This window comes from Pelophylax lessonae (genome assembly GCF_965119305.1).
Source record: "Pelophylax lessonae genome assembly, chromosome: 11".
Taxonomy (NCBI): domain Eukaryota; kingdom Metazoa; phylum Chordata; class Amphibia; order Anura; family Ranidae; genus Pelophylax; species Pelophylax lessonae.
The window spans coordinates 236,582,938-236,601,231 of NC_138778.1; the positions used below are offsets into that span (position 1 = coordinate 236,582,938).

General features: G+C 58.4%; 1 protein-coding gene across 1 annotated transcript in view; it reads right to left on the reverse strand.

The window, feature by feature from the left end:
- Nucleotides 1–586: 586 nt before the first annotated feature.
- The window catches only part of PRKAR1A (protein kinase cAMP-dependent type I regulatory subunit alpha), an 18,541-nt gene continuing 833 nt past the window's right edge, over nt 587–18,294 (reverse strand). Inside the window, exons 2-11 of the mRNA XM_082271216.1 lie at nt 14,136–14,319; nt 13,174–13,347; nt 7,587–7,678; nt 5,158–5,219; nt 4,048–4,094; nt 2,587–2,745; nt 2,447–2,507; nt 1,291–1,412; nt 1,123–1,204; nt 587–987 (exon numbers count right to left, since the gene is read on the reverse strand). Coding sequence (XP_082127342.1) covers nt 815–987; nt 1,123–1,204; nt 1,291–1,412; nt 2,447–2,507; nt 2,587–2,745; nt 4,048–4,094; nt 5,158–5,219; nt 7,587–7,678; nt 13,174–13,347; nt 14,136–14,309 — 1,146 coding nt within the window. The 5' untranslated portion in view covers nt 14,310–14,319 and the 3' untranslated portion in view covers nt 587–814. The remainder of the gene's footprint in view (nt 988–1,122; nt 1,205–1,290; nt 1,413–2,446; nt 2,508–2,586; nt 2,746–4,047; nt 4,095–5,157; nt 5,220–7,586; nt 7,679–13,173; nt 13,348–14,135; nt 14,320–18,294) is intronic.

Sequence of the window (18,294 nt, forward strand, 5' to 3'; positions counted from 1 at the left end):
GCTACAGTCTGTTAACACCGCCCCACCCCACCCCACCCTTCTGATCCATGGGACCCATACTGCACCAGCCATGGCAGCTGCTGTGCACCCCCTACCATCAATCCCCCTCCCCAATGGTGGCCTCCCTGCATTCCCTAGCTACAGTCCATCACGCCTCCCCCCGCCACACCCACACTACTGATCAATGATACGGGAACTGCACCAACCACGGCAGCTGCTGAGCGCCCCCTATCTACCATCAATCCCCCTCCCCCAATGGTGACCTCCCTGCATTCCCTAGCTACAGTCCGTTAACACAGTTGCTGAGAGCCCCCTATCTACCATCCATTGATGCCCCAACCCCCCCCCCCAATCACTTTGTACTACTCTGATCTATGAGATCCGAAATCCACCAACCCCAGTGGCCTCTCCGTGTCCCCCATCCCCCACACATCAGGAAAATATGAGACAGACAGGACAGAAGCTACACAAGTAATACAAACATCGTCCAATAAAAAAGCCACCCCACCCTCCCTCCCCCCTCCCCAGTGTAGAAGAAGAAGCGATCCCCCGCTCTCACTACAACACCCATCACACGAGCCGCGCACACACAAGCGGTGTCAGCTGGGGCCAAAATTGGCCCTTCAAGAGGACGAAGGAGAGCCGAGAAATGTGACTGCAAGCAGACTACCCACAATGCCCCTCTCAGGTCACTCTAGACACTGGCAATTATAGGGTGACGAGGAACAGGAAGGGGCTTTGTCCCTGCGTGTCGGAGGATGGTGGCGGCGTGGTAAAGCGGTGCAGTGGTGGAGGGACGGGGCCGTAGAGGAGTTCAGACGGACAGTGACACAAAGCTGTTGTACTGCTGGATGTTCCTCTTCAGGATGTCGGAGCAGGGCCCCAGGACCCGCTCAAAGCGGGGGCGGTCCAACTTCACACATTTCAGGGGCCCACGGGCCACCACAGTGGCTGCTCGGGGCCGATTCATCAGCAGGGCAATCTCACCTGGAAGGAAGAGCAAGGTCAATGTACGATGTATGACACCTTCCCCAAGGAGGGGCTTAAGTGGGGGGGGGGGGGGGGGGGGGGAGACATGTGATGGGTAATGGAGTTCAGAACCAGCCAATGCCATAAACTCACCAAAATAATCTGAAGGACCAAGCCGGCCGACCTCCACAAACTCCTCATTCTCAGAGCGGCGCTGAAGCACGGCCGCAGTACCCTGCAGAGACCACCAAGAAATATTACATTTGAAGGAGAAGGATTCCACCAACACCCCAAAACAGGACCACCCCAATATCACCTCACCTCCAGAATGATGAAGAACTCGTCCCCAGGCTCACCCTGCACCACAATCTTCTGTCCATCCTCAAACTGAACCGGCTCCAGAGCGTCCGCCACAGTCAGCCGCTCCCACTTGTCCAAGGATTCTGCAGGAAAGAGAAATGAGTCAGCGGGCATAGCGGAACGCTTCATTACCTGTGAGGGAACAGCCAATCACGTCTTGTGACGTAGGGAGGGAACGGCCAATCACGTCTTGTGACGTAGGGAGGGAACGGCCAATCACGTCTTGTGACGTAGGGAGGGAACAGCCAATCACGTCTTGTGACGTAGGGAGGGAACAGCCAATCACGTCTTGTGACGTAGGGAGGGAACAGCCAATCACGTCTTGTGACGTAGGGAGGGAACAGCCAATCACGTCTTGTGACGTAGGGAGGGAACAGCCAATCACGTCTTGTGACGTAGGGAGGGAACAGCCAATCACGTCTTGTGACGTAGGGAGGGAACAGCCAATCACGTCTTGTGACGTAGGGAGGGAACGGCCAATCACGTCTTGTGACGTAGGGAGGGAACGGCCAATCACGTCTTGTGACGTAGGGAGGGAACGGCCAATCACGTCTTGTGACGTAGGGAGGGAACGGCCAATCACGTCTTGTGACGTAGGGAGGGAACGGCCAATCACGTCTTGTGACGTAGGGAGGGAACGGCCAATCACGTCTTGTGACGTAGGGAGGGAACGGCCAATCACGTCTTGTGACGTAGGGAGGGAACTGCCAATCACGTCTTGTGACGTAGGGAGGGAACGGCCAATCACGTCTTGTGACGTAGGGAGGGAACGGCCAATCACGTCTTGTGACGTAGGGAGGGAACAGCCAATCACGTCTTGTGACGTAGGAGGGAACAGCCAATCACGTCTTGTGACGTAGGAGAGAACAGCCAATCACGTCTTGTGACGTAGGAGGGAACAGCCAATCACGTCTTGTGACGTAGGAGGGAACAGCCAATCACGTCTTGTGACGTAGGAGGGAACAGCCAATCACTTGCATTGCAGATCCCAGGAATTGGGCGGATGTTATTATGAGAGTAAACTACGACGCTTCCTGTATCAGGATATATGGCTCCACAGGCCACACCCAACAGGAAGAGGAGGAGTACTGCTAATGGGGAGGAGCCAAGCACTCACCTAGAATGGAGACTTTGCTCAGGAATTCTTCATACATCTTGCGCTTGCGCAGCGTGCTCCCCTGGAACATAAGCATGGGGGGGTTAGGTGTGTGGAGTATGGTGGACCCCTTTATTTGCTCACATGGTGCAGATTTTTACCATGAGAATCCTCCGGTAACTGTCCCGGTCAATCCCCCATAACTTCACGTTGGTTTTGGCTTTTACGGTGGCGGCTCTTGGCGTTCCATAGATTAAAGCCAGTTCTCCGAAACTCCCTCCTTCCCCGATGCTGGTCATCCACTCGTTATTCACATAAACCTGGAAGAGTGGGAGAACTGAATACAACTCCACCCTACACCCAGTGAGGACTGGTCACCCAGGGTTAATGGATACAACTCCACCCTACACCCAGTGAGGACTGGTCACCCAGGGTTAATGGATACAACTCCACCCTACACCCAGTGAGGACTGGTCACCCAGGGTTAATGGATACAACTCCACCCTACACCCAGTGAGGACTGGTCACCCAGGGTTAATGGATACAACTCCACCCTACACCCAGTGAGGACTGGTCACCCAGGGTTAATGGATACAACTCCACCCTACACCCAGTGAGGACTGGTCACCCAGGGTTAATGGATACAACTCCACCCTACACCCAGTGAGGACTGGTCACCCAGGGTTAATGGATACAACTCCACCCTACACCCAGTGAGGACTGGTCACCCAGGGTTAATGAATACAACTCCACCCTACACCCAGTGAGGACTGGTCACCCAGGGTTAATGGATACAACTCCACCCTACACCCAGTGAGGACTGGTCACCCAGGGTTAATGGATACAACTCCACCCTACACCCAGTGAGGACTGGTCACCCAGGGTTAATGGATACAACTCCACCCTACACCCAGTGAGGACTGGTCACCCAGGGTTAATGGATACAACTCCACCCTACACCCAGTGAGGACTGGTCACCCAGGGTTAATGGATACAACTCCACCCTACACCCAGTGAGGACTGGTCACCCAGGGTTAATGGATACAACTCCACCCTACACCCAATGAGGACTAGTCACCCAGGGTTAATGAATACAACTCCACCCTACACCCAGTGAGGACTGGTCACCCAGGGTTAATGAATACAACTCCACCCTACACCCAGTGAGGACTGGTCACCCAGGGTTAATGAATACAACTCCACCCTACACCCAGTGAGGACTGGTCACCCAGGGTTAATGAATACAGTTCCACCCTACACCCAGTGAGGACTGGTCACCCAGGGTTAATGGATACAACTCCACCCTACACCCAGTGAGGACTGGTCACCCAGGGTTAATGGATACAACTCCACCCTACACCCAGTGAGGACTGGTCACCCAGGGTTAATGAACACAACTCCACCCAGTGAGGACTGGTTACTCAGGGTTAATGAACACAACTCCACCCTACACCCAGTGAGGACTGGTCACCCAGGGTTAATGAACACAACTCCACCCAGTGAGGACTGGTTACTCAGGGTTAATGAACACAACTCCACCCTACACCCAGTGAGGACTGGTCACCCAGGGTTAATACATGAAGATGTGCCGATCACCCCGAGCAAGGACACCAAATACTTACATCCATCTCTCCCTGGTCTACCACATAAAAGTTATCGCCTTCATCACCTGCAAGGAAAAAAACAACAGTTACAAGGGAACAGCCAGAGGCCCCCGGGGGACCGCAGCCCCGACCGCCAGAGGCCCCCGGGGGACCGCAGCCCCGACCGCCAGTTGGGTACAACTGGGGGAGTCAATGGCGGAGAAGGATCTGGGGATAATCAATACTGGATAACGCTCTGGGGGGGGGGGGGCACTTGCGGAGGAGTTTATGGCGGAGAAGGATCGGGCGAGGGCCCATTGGCATAGAAGGATCTGGGGGGGGGGGTCAATGGCAGAAAATTATCTGGAGGGGGGGGGGGTTGTCAATGGCAGAGAACGATCTGGGGGAGCGAGTCAATGGCAAACGATCAGCGGGGGAAAACGACGGCGCAGAAGAATCAGGGGGGAAAAAAACTGTGGCGCAGAAGGATCAGGGGGGGGGGTTTTGAGGATCGACGGCGCAGAAGTATCAGGGGGGAAAATCGACGGCGCAGAAGGATCGGGGTGGGGGGGGATCAATGGTGGAGAAGGTGTGACAGACCTAGCTGGGACAGGGGCTGTTGGAGAGGACTGGGAGCAAGCCTCTTACCCACTGACTATGGGCCCTGGCATTTAAGGGAACACTACTCTTTGTGAGGTGTATGATGGGGGACTCTTGGAGTAATGTTACCTTGGATTAAGGTCCATGTCTCTAAGACATACAGACACTGGAACTCTAGGCCCAGGGTCCCTGTTAGGGTCTAGCTGCCCCATAACCAATAAAGGACTTCTCCACACAGACAGACTCATAGCAGATGTTCTCATCATCAGCGCAACCACCTGTCTGCCGCACATTGTTAATTGTGCTAATTAACTCACCCATTGTCTATTGTGTATAGAGATAATAATGTGTATTGTACTTTGTGAGCATGATGCCGGGGGTTTTCGCCTTTCTCTGGATCAACTGTGTGTATACGGGATTTAGTGTGCACATGGGAGTGTGTATATGAGATTGTAGGATTTTTCTTATGGTTGAACTGGATGGAACTCCTCATTGTCCTCTCCTCTCTGACTACATACCTCCTGGGGGGGAGGAGCCAATCACACTCACCTTGCTGTATGACGGTCTCTCCGGCGATGTAGGTGACAGAGAACATTGCATCGAAGATGTCACTGGAAGAGAAAGGAGACAATATTGTCACCAACGATCCAACATACACCCCCCCCCCCCCCCCCCCGAGTACACCAAGGATATTCCATAACCCCCCCCCCCCCCCCAGGCACACCGAGCATCTTTTATAACCTTCCCCCTCCGCGTACACAGAGGACCCTCCATACCCCCCCCTCCTTCTGGTACACCGAGGATCTTCCATAACCCCCCCCCCTCCATGTACACCGGGGATCTTCTGTAAACTATTGCACACCCCCCAACCCCTCCAGATACACAGAGGATTTTCCAACCCCCCCCCCCACCCTCTGTGTACATAGAGGATCTTCCAACCCCCCCACCCCTCCATGTACACCGAGGATCTTCCATAACCACCTCCCGGTACACCGAGGATCTTCCCTAACTGTTCACTGCCTCCCCCCCCCCCCCACCAAGGTACACAGAGGATCTTCCATAACCACCCCTCCGCATACACTGAGGACCCTCCATACCCCCCCTCCTTCGGGTACACCAAGGATCTTCCATAACCATTTCCCCTCCTCCCCCCCTCCATGTACACGGAGGATCTTCCCTAACTGTTCCCTGCCCCCCACCCAGGTACACTGAGGGTCTTCCATAACTGTTCCCCCTCCCCCCCACCTCTGTGAACACCGAGGATCTTCCATACCTGTGTTTCAGTCACAAACTATATTGTATTGTTTCATTGACTCATGTATAGAATATAAAGAAAGAGAAGGCGGGGCTTTCCCGGTGTTGGACTTCCCCACTCAGTGTGACAACACTTACAAGCATTATATTAAAATTCAATCCAACGTATGATTGATACATAAATCCATCCATCCCATACAATGCAGTATATGAAGACACTAAAGTAGCCTTTGCTCCAAACCCAAGCTTGACCGATCTCATAGACACGCTGTAATGGCAGTGTGCCCACGTGTATGTCGGAGGGAAAGTACTGGCCCGACGCGTTTCGATTTGTGTAGCTTCCTCATGGGTATTGGACTCCCCCATATCGAAGGGTCCGCTGTGGTTGGACTCCCCCCCTCCCCCATATCGAAGGGTCCGCTGTGGTTGGACTCCCCCCATAGCGAAGGGTCCGCTGTGGTTGGACTCCCCCCATAATCGAAGGGTCCGCTGTGGTTGGACTCCCCCCATAATCGAAGGGTCCGCTGTGGTTGGACTCCCCCCATAATCGAAGGGTCCGCTGTGGTTGGACTCCCCCCATAATCGAAGGGTCCGCTGTGGTTGGACTCCCCCCATAATCGAAGGGTCCGCTGTGGTTGGACTCCCCCCATAATCGAAGGGCCCGCTGTGGTTGGACTCCCCCATAATCGAAGGGTCCGCTGTGGTTGGACTCCCCCATAATCGAAGGGTCCGCTGTGGTTGGACTCCCCCATAATCGAAGGGTCCGCTGTGGTTGGACTCCCCCCATAATCGAAGGGTCCGCTGTGGTTGGACTCCCCCCATAATCGAAGGGTCCGCTGTGGTTGGACTCCCCCATAATCGAAGGGTCCGCTGTGGTTGGACTCCCCCATAATCGAAGGGTCCGCTGTGGTTGGACTCCCCCATAATCGAAGGGTCCGCTGTGGTTGGACTCCCCCATAATCGAAGGGTCCGCTGTGGTTGGACTCCCCCATAATCGAAGGGTCCGCTGTGGTTGGACTCCCCCCATAATAGAAGGGTCCGCTGTGGTTGGACTCCCCCATAATCGAAGGGTCCGCTGTGGTTGGACTCCCCCCATAATCGAAGGGTCCGCTGTGGTTGGACTCCCCCATAATCGAAGGGTCCGCTGTGGTTGGACTCCCCCATAATCGAAGGGTCCGCTGTGGTTGGACTCCCCCATAATCGAAGGGTCCGCTGTGGTTGGACTCCCCCCTCCCCCATATCGAAGGGTCCGTTGTGGTTGGACTCCCCCCATAATCGAAGGGTCCGCTGTGGTTGGACTCCCCCATAATCGAAGGGTCCGCTGTGGTTGGACTCCCCCATAATCGAAGGGTCCGCTGTGGTTGGACTCCCCCATAATCGAAGGGTCCGCTGTGGTTGGACTCCCCCCTCCCCCATATCGAAGGGTCCGTTGTGGTTGGACTCCCCCATAATCGAAGGGTCCGCTGTGGTTGGACTCCCCCATAGCGAAGGGTCCGCTGTGGTTGGACTCCCCCATAGCGAAGGGTCCGTTGTGGTTGGACTCCCCCGTCCCCCATATCGAAGGGTCCGTTGTGGTTGGACTCCCCCATACCGAAGGGTCGACTGTGGGTGGAACCCCACAATGAAGGGTTGACTGTGGGTGGACCCCTCTCCCCCCCCCCCCCCAAATAATAAAGGGTAGAGTGTGGATGGACCCCTCAAGGAAACCATTGCAGCCATCTCACCTTCTCTCGTTATCATCCAGATGAGCGAACAGAACGTTCTTCTCAATGGCCTTGGCCAGAGCCGCCATCGTCTTGTAGTCTTTAGGGATGACCTACGAGAGACCAAAACATATTCTCATGTACAGAGAAGTCACTGCAGGGGACTAAACACCAAGGATGGCCTGAGGGGACAAACATGCAGAGTTCAGGAGCCAGTCACCCCAACCACAAGCTCTGGTGGTGATCTATCCAGATGTCCTCGTCATGTGCGGTGCAGAGGGGGAGAAGGAGAGGATGAGGAGTACAATTAGGTAAAGCCAGGAGACCAGACAGTCCAAGGTGTGCAGAGCTGAGCCCACCCTCCATATCATTACTGACACTTCTGAGGGTGCCAAAAAGGGGCGGAGATTTTTCACAATCAACAAAAGTTTTTAAAACCTAAAGCCATGTGTCCCTAGGAGCGCCATCATTCCCAGAGCTTACACAGTATGGAGGCGGGGACCCGGGAGAGCCATCATCCCCAGAGCTTACACAGTATGGAGGCGGGGACCCGGGAGAGCCATCATTCCCAGAGCTTACACAGTATGAAGGCAGGGACCTGGGAGCGCCATCATTCCCAGAGCTTACACAGTATGAAGGCAGGGACCTGGGAGCGCCATCATTCCCAGAGCTTACACAGTATGGAGGCGGGGACCCGGGAGCGCCATCATTCCCAGAGCTTACACAATATGGAGGCGGGGACCCGGGAGAGCCATCATTCCCAGAGCTTACACAGTATTGAGGCGGGGACCCGGGAGCGCCATCATTCCCAGAGCTTACACAGTATGGAGGCAGGGACCGCCATCATTCCCAGAGCTTACACAGTATGGAGGCGGGGACCTGGGAGCGCCATCATTCCCAGAGCTTACACAGTATGGAGGCAGGGACCACCATCATTGCCAGAGCTTACACAGTATGGAGGCGGGGACCTGGGAGCGCCATCATTCCCAGAGCTTACACAGTATGGAGGCGGGGACCCGGGAGAGCCATCATTCCCAGAGCTTACACAGTATTGAGGCAGGGACCCGGGAGCGCCATCATTCCCAGAGTTTACACAGTATGGAGGCAGGGACCGCCATCATTCCCAGAGCTTACACAGTATGGAGGCGGGGACCTGGGAGCGCCATCATTCCCAGAGCTTACACAGTATGGAGGCGGGGACCCGGGAGAGCCATCATTCCCAGAGCTTACACAGTATTGAGGCGGGGACCCGGGAGCGCCATCATTCCCAGAGTTTACACAGTATGGAGGCAGGGACCGCTATCATTCCCAGAGCTTACACAGTATGGAGGCGGGGACCTGGGAGCGCCATCATTCCCAGAGCTTACACAGTATGGAGGCGGGGACCCGGGAGAGCCATCATTCCCAGAGCTTACACAGTATTGAGGCGGGGACCCGGGAGAGCCATCATTCCCAGAGCTTACACAGTATGGGGGCGGGGACCCGGGAGAGCCATCATTCCCAGAGCTTACACAGTATGGGGGCGGGGACCCGGGAGCACCATCATTCCCAGAGCTTACACAGTATGGGGGCGGGGACCCGGGAGCACCATCATTCCCAGAGCTTACACAGTATGGAGGCGGGGACCCGGGAGCGCCATCATTCCCAGAGCTTACACAATATGGAGGCGGGGACCCGGGAGAGCCATCATTCCCAGAGCTTACACAGTATTGAGGCGGGGACCCGGGAGCGCCATCATTCCCAGAGCTTACACAGTATGGAGGCAGGGACCGCCATCATTCCCAGAGCTTACACAGTATGGAGGCGGGGACCCGGGAGCGCCATCATTCCCAGAGCTTACACAATATGGAGGCGGGGACCCGGGAGAGCCATCATTCCCAGAGCTTACACAGTATTGAGGCGGGGACCCGGGAGCGCCATCATTCCCAGAGCTTACACAGTATGGAGGCAGGGACCGCCATCATTCCCAGAGCTTACACAGTATGGAGGCGGGGACCTGGGAGCGCCATCATTCCCAGAGCTTACACAGTATGGAGGCAGGGACCACCATCATTGCCAGAGCTTACACAGTATGGAGGCGGGGACCTGGGAGCGCCATCATTCCCAGAGCTTACACAGTATGGAGGCGGGGACCCGGGAGAGCCATCATTCCCAGAGCTTACACAGTATTGAGGCGGGGACCCGGGAGCGCCATCATTCCCAGAGTTTACACAGTATGGAGGCAGGGACCGCCATCATTCCCAGAGCTTACACAGTATGGAGGCGGGGACCTGGGAGCGCCATCATTCCCAGAGCTTACACAGTAGGGAGGCGGGGACCCGGGAGCGCCATCATTCCCAGAGTTTACACAGTATGGAGGCAGGGACCGCCATCATTCCCAGAGCTTACACAGTATGGAGGCGGGGACCTGGGAGCGCCATCATTCCCAGAGCTTACACAGTATGGAGGCGGGGACCCGGGAGAGCCATCATTCCCAGAGCTTACACAGTATTGAGGCGGGGACCCGGGAGAGCCATCATTCCCAGAGCTTACACAGTATGGGGGCGGGGACCCGGGAGAGCCATCATTCCCAGAGCTTACACAGTATGGGGGCGGGGACCCGGGAGAGCCATCATTCCCAGAGCTTACACAGTATGGGGGCGGGGACCCGGGAGCACCATCATTCCCAGAGCTTACACAGTATGGGGGCGGGGACCCGGGAGCACCATCATTCCCTAGAGCTTACACAGTATGGGGGAGGGGACACCATAATTTCCTATGGGGACAACCTTGTCTGGGAAATGTTTAACCTCTTGGGAGTCCTGGAGTCTTTTCTGCCTAAACCCCAGAGGCTCTTGGACGTTTTTTAGCGATAGCTCCGCCCTTTTAGCGATAGCTCCGCCCTTTTAGCGATAGCTCCGCCCTTTTAGCGATGTGCTCCACCAGAATATGCACATCATTGTTTTCAGGACAGACAGGACTTTTGTTTGGTGGTGCAGTGAGCTGAGCTGGGGGGAATTCGATGCTAGTTCTGACCCATGAGAGAGCGCGTTCCTATGATGGGGCGAGAGCTCCACCTATAGGGGTCCCAGCCTCTATGTAGGACGGGGGATTGCTCACAATGGAAGTTTTTCAGTCAGGCTGCGGGGGTGCTGCACATGTCCTACCGCTATGGCAGGTAAACCAAGCAACACTATTCTAAGCTGTTCCGTGTTTTAGAACCCACTGGGGCCCCAGGGCTGCATGGGGAAGTTTCTTTAAAAAGTGAACTTACCCTTTAACAGAATGAATGGGCTGGCTGTGGATGGCCACGTGTAACGGCAAAAGCCAATGAAAATCATCCAATCAAAGCAGAAAGGTTGATCAGAATCAGTGGAGAAACCGCTGACCCAACCGCCATTCAGTCAGGACAAGAAGAAATCCCTACTCTGCTCCTACTGGTAGGAAGGGCCCCGACGCGGCATTTCCACCAGCCTGCGTCATTTCCCCCGTCATTTCCACCAGCCTGCGGGAGGCCCCGACGCGGCTCCCACCCCCCCGTGTCCACAAGCCCGCGGGAGGCCCCGACGCGGCTCTCCCCCCCCCCCCCCCCGCCGTGTCCACAAGCCCGCGGGAGGCCCCGACGCGGCTCCCCCCCGTGTCCACAAGCCCGCGGGAGGCCCCGACGCGGCTCCCCCCCCCCCCCCCCCGTGTCCACAAGCCCGCGGGAGGCCCCGACGCGGCTCCCCCCCCCCGTGTCCACAAGCCCGCGGGAGGCCCCGACGCGGCTCCCCCCCCCCCCCCCCCCGTGTCCACAAGCCCGCGGGAGGCCCCGACGCGGCTCGACGCGGCTCCCCCCCGTGTCCACAAGCCCGCGGGAGGCCCCGACGCGGCTCCCCCCGTGTCCACAAGCCCGCGGGAGGCCCCGACGCGGCTCCCCCCCGTGTCCACAAGCCCGCGGGAGGCCCCGACGCGGCTCCCCCCCCCCCTGTGTCCACAAGCCCGCGGGAGGCCCCGACGCGGCTCCCCCCCCCCCCCCCCCCGTGTCCACAAGCCCGCGGGAGGCCCCGACGCGGCTCCCCCCCCCCGTGTCCACAAGCCCGCGGGAGGCCCCGACGCGGCTCCCCCCCCCCCCCCGTGTCCACAAGCCCGCGGGAGGCCCCGACGCGGCTCGACGCGGCTCCCCCCCGTGTCCACAAGCCCGCGGGAGGCCCCGACGCGGCTCCCCCCGTGTCCACAAGCCCGCGGGAGGCCCCGACGCGGCTCCCCCCCGTGTCCACAAGCCCGCGGGAGGCCCCGACGCGGCTCCCCCCCGTGTCCACAAGCGCGCGGGGGTCCCGACGCGGCTCCCCCCCGTGTCCACAAGCCCGCGGGAGGCCCCGACGCGGCTCCCCTCGGGTCCACAAGCCCGCGGGAGGCCCCGACGCGGCTCCCCTCGTGTCCACAAGCCCGCGGGAGGCCCCGACGCTGCTCCCCTCGTGTCCACAAGCCCGCGGGAGGCCCCGACGCGGCTCCCCTCGTGTCCATCAGCCGGCGGGAGGCCCAGACGTGGCTCTCCTCGTGTCCACCAGCCTGCGGGAGGCCCAGGCGTGCCCCCCCCGTCCTTCAGCCTGCGGGAGGCCCAGGCGTGGCTCCTCCCGTGTCCATCAGCCGGAGGGAGACCACCAATGTGGCTCCCTTGCTTCTAGCCACTTCCACCCTTTGAAAGAAAAGCCTGGAGGTAGCTGGAGGGGGGGTCACTACAGGGATTATTATTGGGGGGGCGGGGTTAGACTTGGGATTGTATAAGACCTGGAACATTTATTGAACATGAATACAGACTTTTTATACACTTGAGAAGTAGGTCAGTGACCACCCAAATATTTACCCACAACATCACGAAATGGTTTTTATAACGAAGTGGGACTGACACATGGCTAATCCCCCTCTAGCAACTACTATAGCTGAAAATGATATAATTAACATTCTAATTTACTTCTTACTTAAACCAGCCTAGGTGGAGTGCACAGAATGCTAGCAGGCAAACAGGTGACAGAGTTAACCACCTGGACAATCAGAGATCTCATTCCAGGTCAGACTTGCCGGCATTGATCTCCCAAACTACAATACACATTATCATAAGTGTAAACACATCCCCACAGTAGACAATAGGTGAGTTAATTAACAATGGGACAGACATGCTTAGCAGAAACACATACCACCTCAATACACAAACAATAGGAAGAGACCACAACTAACAGACTGTCTCTGACATTGAAGAACATGGAACAGAGGCCTCGTGATTGGCTCTTTCAATGAACATTTTCAGAATCACACAGGCCAGGAATAATCTTCATATATTTCCTGAGATTTATGGTTGATAATTATTATTTTCCCATTAGAGTAATCCAAACCATATTCTGTGTCCATGAAGTCCATCATTTCCTTGGCCACCCTGTACCCGAATAGACACAGGGGGACTTACACATAGGAGGGGCCTAGGGGGCGGAGACAGGGATTTCCCAACCTCTCTAAGGTAATCTGTGTTCCATGGGCCCCTCAACCAAAGTGACTTCCGTCACAGGGGGAGTCATTGGGAAGGGCTAATATTAGGAGGGGGTCACTGGAGGGGGTAGTATTAGGGGGCCGCTGAGGGTCTGTCAGTGCTCACCTTGCGTACATACGAAGCTGCGTCCTCCTCGGTATACACCTCTGCACTGATGGCCCCACGCCGTCTGCGGCCCTTTACTACAGGGTTCATGGGTGGGGGAGGGGAGATCTCATCCTCACGGGAGTCGGAGCGGGAGCCAGATTTCTGCTGGTGAAGGGTCTGCTTGGCTTCCTCCTAGCGGAGAGAAGAAAAAATGGTTGCATGACGGGGAATTGGGGGGGGGGCACATAGACACAGTGGGAGAATTGGGGGGGGTTCAGGTAACACAGAAGGAGAATGGGGAGAGGGTTCCAAGAAACACAGAGGGAGAATGGGGGGGGGGAGGGGGGTTCAGGACACAGGGAGAATGGAGGGCGGGGTTCCCCAGACACACAGAGGGAGAATAGAGGAGATTGAGGGGGGGGGGGGCAATCACAGAAACACAGAGAGGGAATAGGGGGGGGTTCCGGAAACAGGGGGGAAATGGGGGGGGGGGGAGCTACCAGACAGACAGAGGGAGAATGTGGGAGATGGGGGGAAAACATAGAAGGAGAACGGGGGTGGGTGGTTTCCTGAACACAGTGGGGGTTCGAGGATACCAGAGGGAAAATTGGGAGGGGGTCCTGGAAACAGAGGGGAGGAATGGTGGGGTTCAGGACACACAGAAGGGAGAATGGTGGAGGGGGGGGGTTCCAGACACACAGAGAGGGAATGGGGGGGGGTTCAGGACACATGAAGGGAGAATGTGGCTCAGACACACAGGGGGAGATGACGGAGGTGGGGGGGGGGGGGGGTCCCAGACACAGAGAATGGGGGGGGTTGGTGGTCTCGGACACACAGAGGGAGAATAAGAGGATATGGGGGGGGGAATCATCAGAAGACCCCGATGTGATGCCCCTACGCAGCCCCCCGAGGGTCCCCATATGGGGGGGGGGGGGGGCAATGTGATCCCGGGCCCCCCCCCCTGTGTGGGATGCTCTCACCTTCTCCTGACGCTCGAAGTATTCTCGGAGGAAGGCCATTGGTCGGTCGGGGCGGGCGGTGCAGAGCTGTACAATGCAGTCTTTGAGGAGTTGTTGGATGTTGTGTTTCTGCACATATTGCTCACACTCCCGGAGACTGCGATCCTCCTCACTGCTGGTGCTGCACGATGCCATGACTCCGGCGCTGCAACAAACAAAGAGCCTATTAGAGTGAGGCAACGTCCTCTACGGGAGACCCCCCCCCCGGGCAACGTCCTCTACGGGAGACCCCCCGCGGGCAACATCCTCTACGGGAGACCCCCTTCCCAGGCAACGTCCTCTACGGGAGACCCCCTTCCCAGGCAACGTCCTCTACGGGAGACCCCCCCCCCCGCGGGCAACATCCTCTACGGGAGACCCCCCCCCGCGGGCAACGTCCTCTACGGGAGACCCCCCCCAGCGGGCAACGTCCTCTACGGGAGACCCCCCCCAGCGGGCAACGTCCTCTACGGGAGACCCCCCCCCCGCACGGGCAACGTCCTCTACGGGAGACCCCCCGCGGGCAACGTCCTCTACGGGAGACCCCCTTCCCAGGCAATGTCCTCTACGGGAGACCCCCCCCGCGGGTAACATCCTCTACGGGAGACCCCCCGCGGGCAACGTCCTCTAAAGGAGACCCCCCCGCGGGCAACGTCCTCTAAAGGAGACCCCCCCGCGGGCAACGTCCTCTAAAGGAGACCCCCCCGCGGGCAACGTCCTCTAAAGGAGACCCCCCCGCGGGCAACGTCCTCTAAAGGAGACCCCCCCGCGGGCAACGTCCTCTAAAGGAGACCCCCCGCGGGCAACGTCCTCTAAAGGAGACCCCCCCGCGGGCAACGTCCTCTAAAGGAGACCCCCCCGCGGGCAACGTCCTCTACAGGAGACCCCCCGTGGGCAACGTCCTCTACAGGAGACCCCCCCCCCATGGGCAACATCCTCTACAGGAGACCCCCCACGGCAACGTCCTCTACAGGAGGCAAGACCCCCCCCCCCCCCGCATCCAGCCAGAGGCAGCATCCTCCTAGGGGGTTACATAGTCAGGTTGAAAAAAGACACAAATCCCATCTGGTTGTGTGTGTGGAGGTTCTGAGGGGCGAGACCCCAGCGGCAGCTAAGACCCCCCGCGGCGGCACCCTCCACAGGAGGAAAAGGCCCCCCGCGACAGCACCCTCCACAGGAGGAAAAGGCCCCCCCGCGACAGCACCCTCCACAGGAGAAAAGGCCCCCCCGCGGCAGCACCCTCCACAGGAGAAAAGGCCCCCCCCCCCCCCGCGGCAGCACCCTCCACAGGAGAAAAGGCCCCCCCCCCCCGCGGCAGCACCCTCCACAGGAGAAAAGGCCCCCCCGCGGCAGCACCCTCCACAGGAGAAAAGGCCCCCCCCCCCCCCGCGGCAGCACCCTCCACAGGAGAAAAGGCCCCCCCCCCCGCGGCAGCACCCTCCACAGGAGAAAAGCCCCCCCCCCCCCGCGGCAGCACCCTCCACAGGAGAAAAGGCCCCCCCCCCCCCCGCGGCAGCACCCTCCACAGGAGAAAAGGCCCCCCCGCGGCAGCACCCTCCACAGGAGAAAAGGCCCCCCCCCCCCCGCGGCAGCACCCTCCACAGGAGAAAAGGCCCCCCCCCCCCCGCGGCAGCACCCTCCACAGGAGAAAAGGCCCCCCCCCCCCCCCGCGGCAGCACCCTCCACAGGAGAAAAGGCCCCCCCCCCCCCCGCGGCAGCACCCTCCACAGGAGAAAAGGCCCCCCCGCGGCAGCACCCTCCACAGGGGAAAAGGCCCATATGCAGGCCCCCCCAATCTTCTGTACAATAAACCCCCACAATAAGAACCCCAACCTCATGTATAACAAACCCCAAACACCCCTCCCCCAACCCTATAACACCCCTCCCCCCAAACCCCCCTGTATACCAGCAAACACCCTATAAAAACTAACACCCAATCCCATTTTTTTTAACCTTCAAAACCCCCCCCTCCCAATAATAACCTCCACCCTCTTTATAACAACAATCTCCTGTAACACCCCCCCCCCCCCCACCGTATAACAATGCTCTATAATAACCCCCCCACCGTATAACAATGCTCTATAATAACCCCCCCACCGTATAACAATGCTCTATAATAACCCCCCCCCCCCCGTATAACAATGCTCTATATCAACTCTCCACCCACTGTATCTCACCCCCCCCCCCCCCATGTATAACAACCCAATATAATAACCCCTCACCCTCCTTGTATAATAACCCTCTATAACACCCCCCCCTGCATAATAACTACCCCCCCCCTACCCTATATAACAACTCTCCACACCCTGTATTAACCCCCCTGTATAAGAACCCCTTACAACCCCCCCCCCGTATAACAACCCTCAATACCCACCCCCCCTGTATAAACAGCCCTCAATAACCCTTCACTCCCTGCCGTATAACAACCATCTATAATAAACCATCTGTATAACCCCCCCCCCCCCGCGCAATAAAATCCCCTTTAAAATAACCCTCCACCCCCCCTGTATAACAACCCCCATCCCAGAGCTCTGCAATCCCCACTGCACATGAAACGCACCGGATAAGACCCCTGGTGTGCCGTCAGACGTGTCCGGGAGGTGGGGGGGGGGAGGGGCGGGGGGTACCCCAGGACTATTAATAATGAGGAAGCAGCCAGCACCGTCCCAGCTCTGGTCAGAACGATGGAGGAGACTCTCCCGGGACATTTATAGACTCCCCCCCCCCCTCCGGTGTACAGCTCAGTGCTGGGTGCCTGCCAATGCCATTCCAGACGGTGACCGGGGCAATTGTCCCCATACAAAGAGCATCTGAACCCCCCCCCCCGCATCCACTGTCCCCCTACTGTCGCCCCCCGCATCCACTGTCCCCCTACTGTCGCCCCCCCGCATCCACTGTCCCCCTACTGTCGCCCCCCCGCATCCACTGTCCCCCTACTGTCGCCCCCCCGCATCCACTGTCCCCCTACTGTCGGCCTCCGCATCCACTGTCCCTCCCCCCCCCCGCATCCACTGTCCTCTACTGTTCCCCCCCCGCATCCACTGTCCTCTACTGTCTCCCCCCCCCATCCATTGTCCCTCTACTGTCCCCCCCCCGCATCCACTGTCCCTCCCGCATCCACTGTCCCTCTACTGTCTCCCCCCCGCATCCACTGTCCCTCTACTGTCTCCCCCCCGCATCCACTGTCCCTCTACTGTCCCCCCCCCCCCCGCATCCACTCCCCCCCCGCATCCACTGTCCCTTTACTGTCCCCCCCCCCCCGCATCCACTGTCCCTCTACTGTCTCCCCCGCATTCACTGTCCCTCTACTGCTTCCCCCCCTAAATCTACTGTCCCCATACACTGACCCCCCCCCCCCCCAGCTATTGTCCCAATTACTCCCCACCCCTGCATCTACTGCCCACCTGCATCTACTGTCCCATCTACTCCCCACCCCCATCTACGGTCCCTCTACTGCCCCATCTACTTTCCTTCTACCGCTACCCCCCCCCCCCCGTATCCACTGCCCCTCTACTCCCTCCACATCCACTGCCCCCCTGCATCTACAGCCCCATTTAGAGATCTCCACATCTACTTCCCTCTACTGCCCCCCCCCCTGCATCCACTGCCCCTCTACTCCCTCCACTGCCCCCCCTCGCAACTACTGTCCCATTTACCCCCCCCCTCGCAACTACTGTCCCATTTACCCCCCCCCCCTCGCAACTACTGTCCCATTTACCCCCCCCCCCCTCGCAACTACTGTCCCATTTACCCCCCCCCCTCGCAACTACTGTCCCATTTACCCCCCCCCCTCGCAACTACTGTCCCATTTACCCCCCCCCCCCCTCGCAACTACTGTCCCATTTACCCCCCCCCCCTCGCAACTACTGTCCCATTTACCCCCCCCCTCGCAACTACTGTCCCATTTACCCCCCCCCCGCAACTACTGTCCCATTTACCCCCCCCTCGCAACTACTGTCCCATTTATCCCCCCCCCCCCCCCGGCATCTACTGTCTCCCCACATCCATTATCCCATCTACTGTTCCCCCCATATCTATTGGTCTTCCCCCCCCCCCCGCATCTACTGCCTTCCTACTGCCCCCCTGCATCTACTGTCCCATCTATCCTCCCGTACATTGTCCCCCCCCCCCAACCCATTTA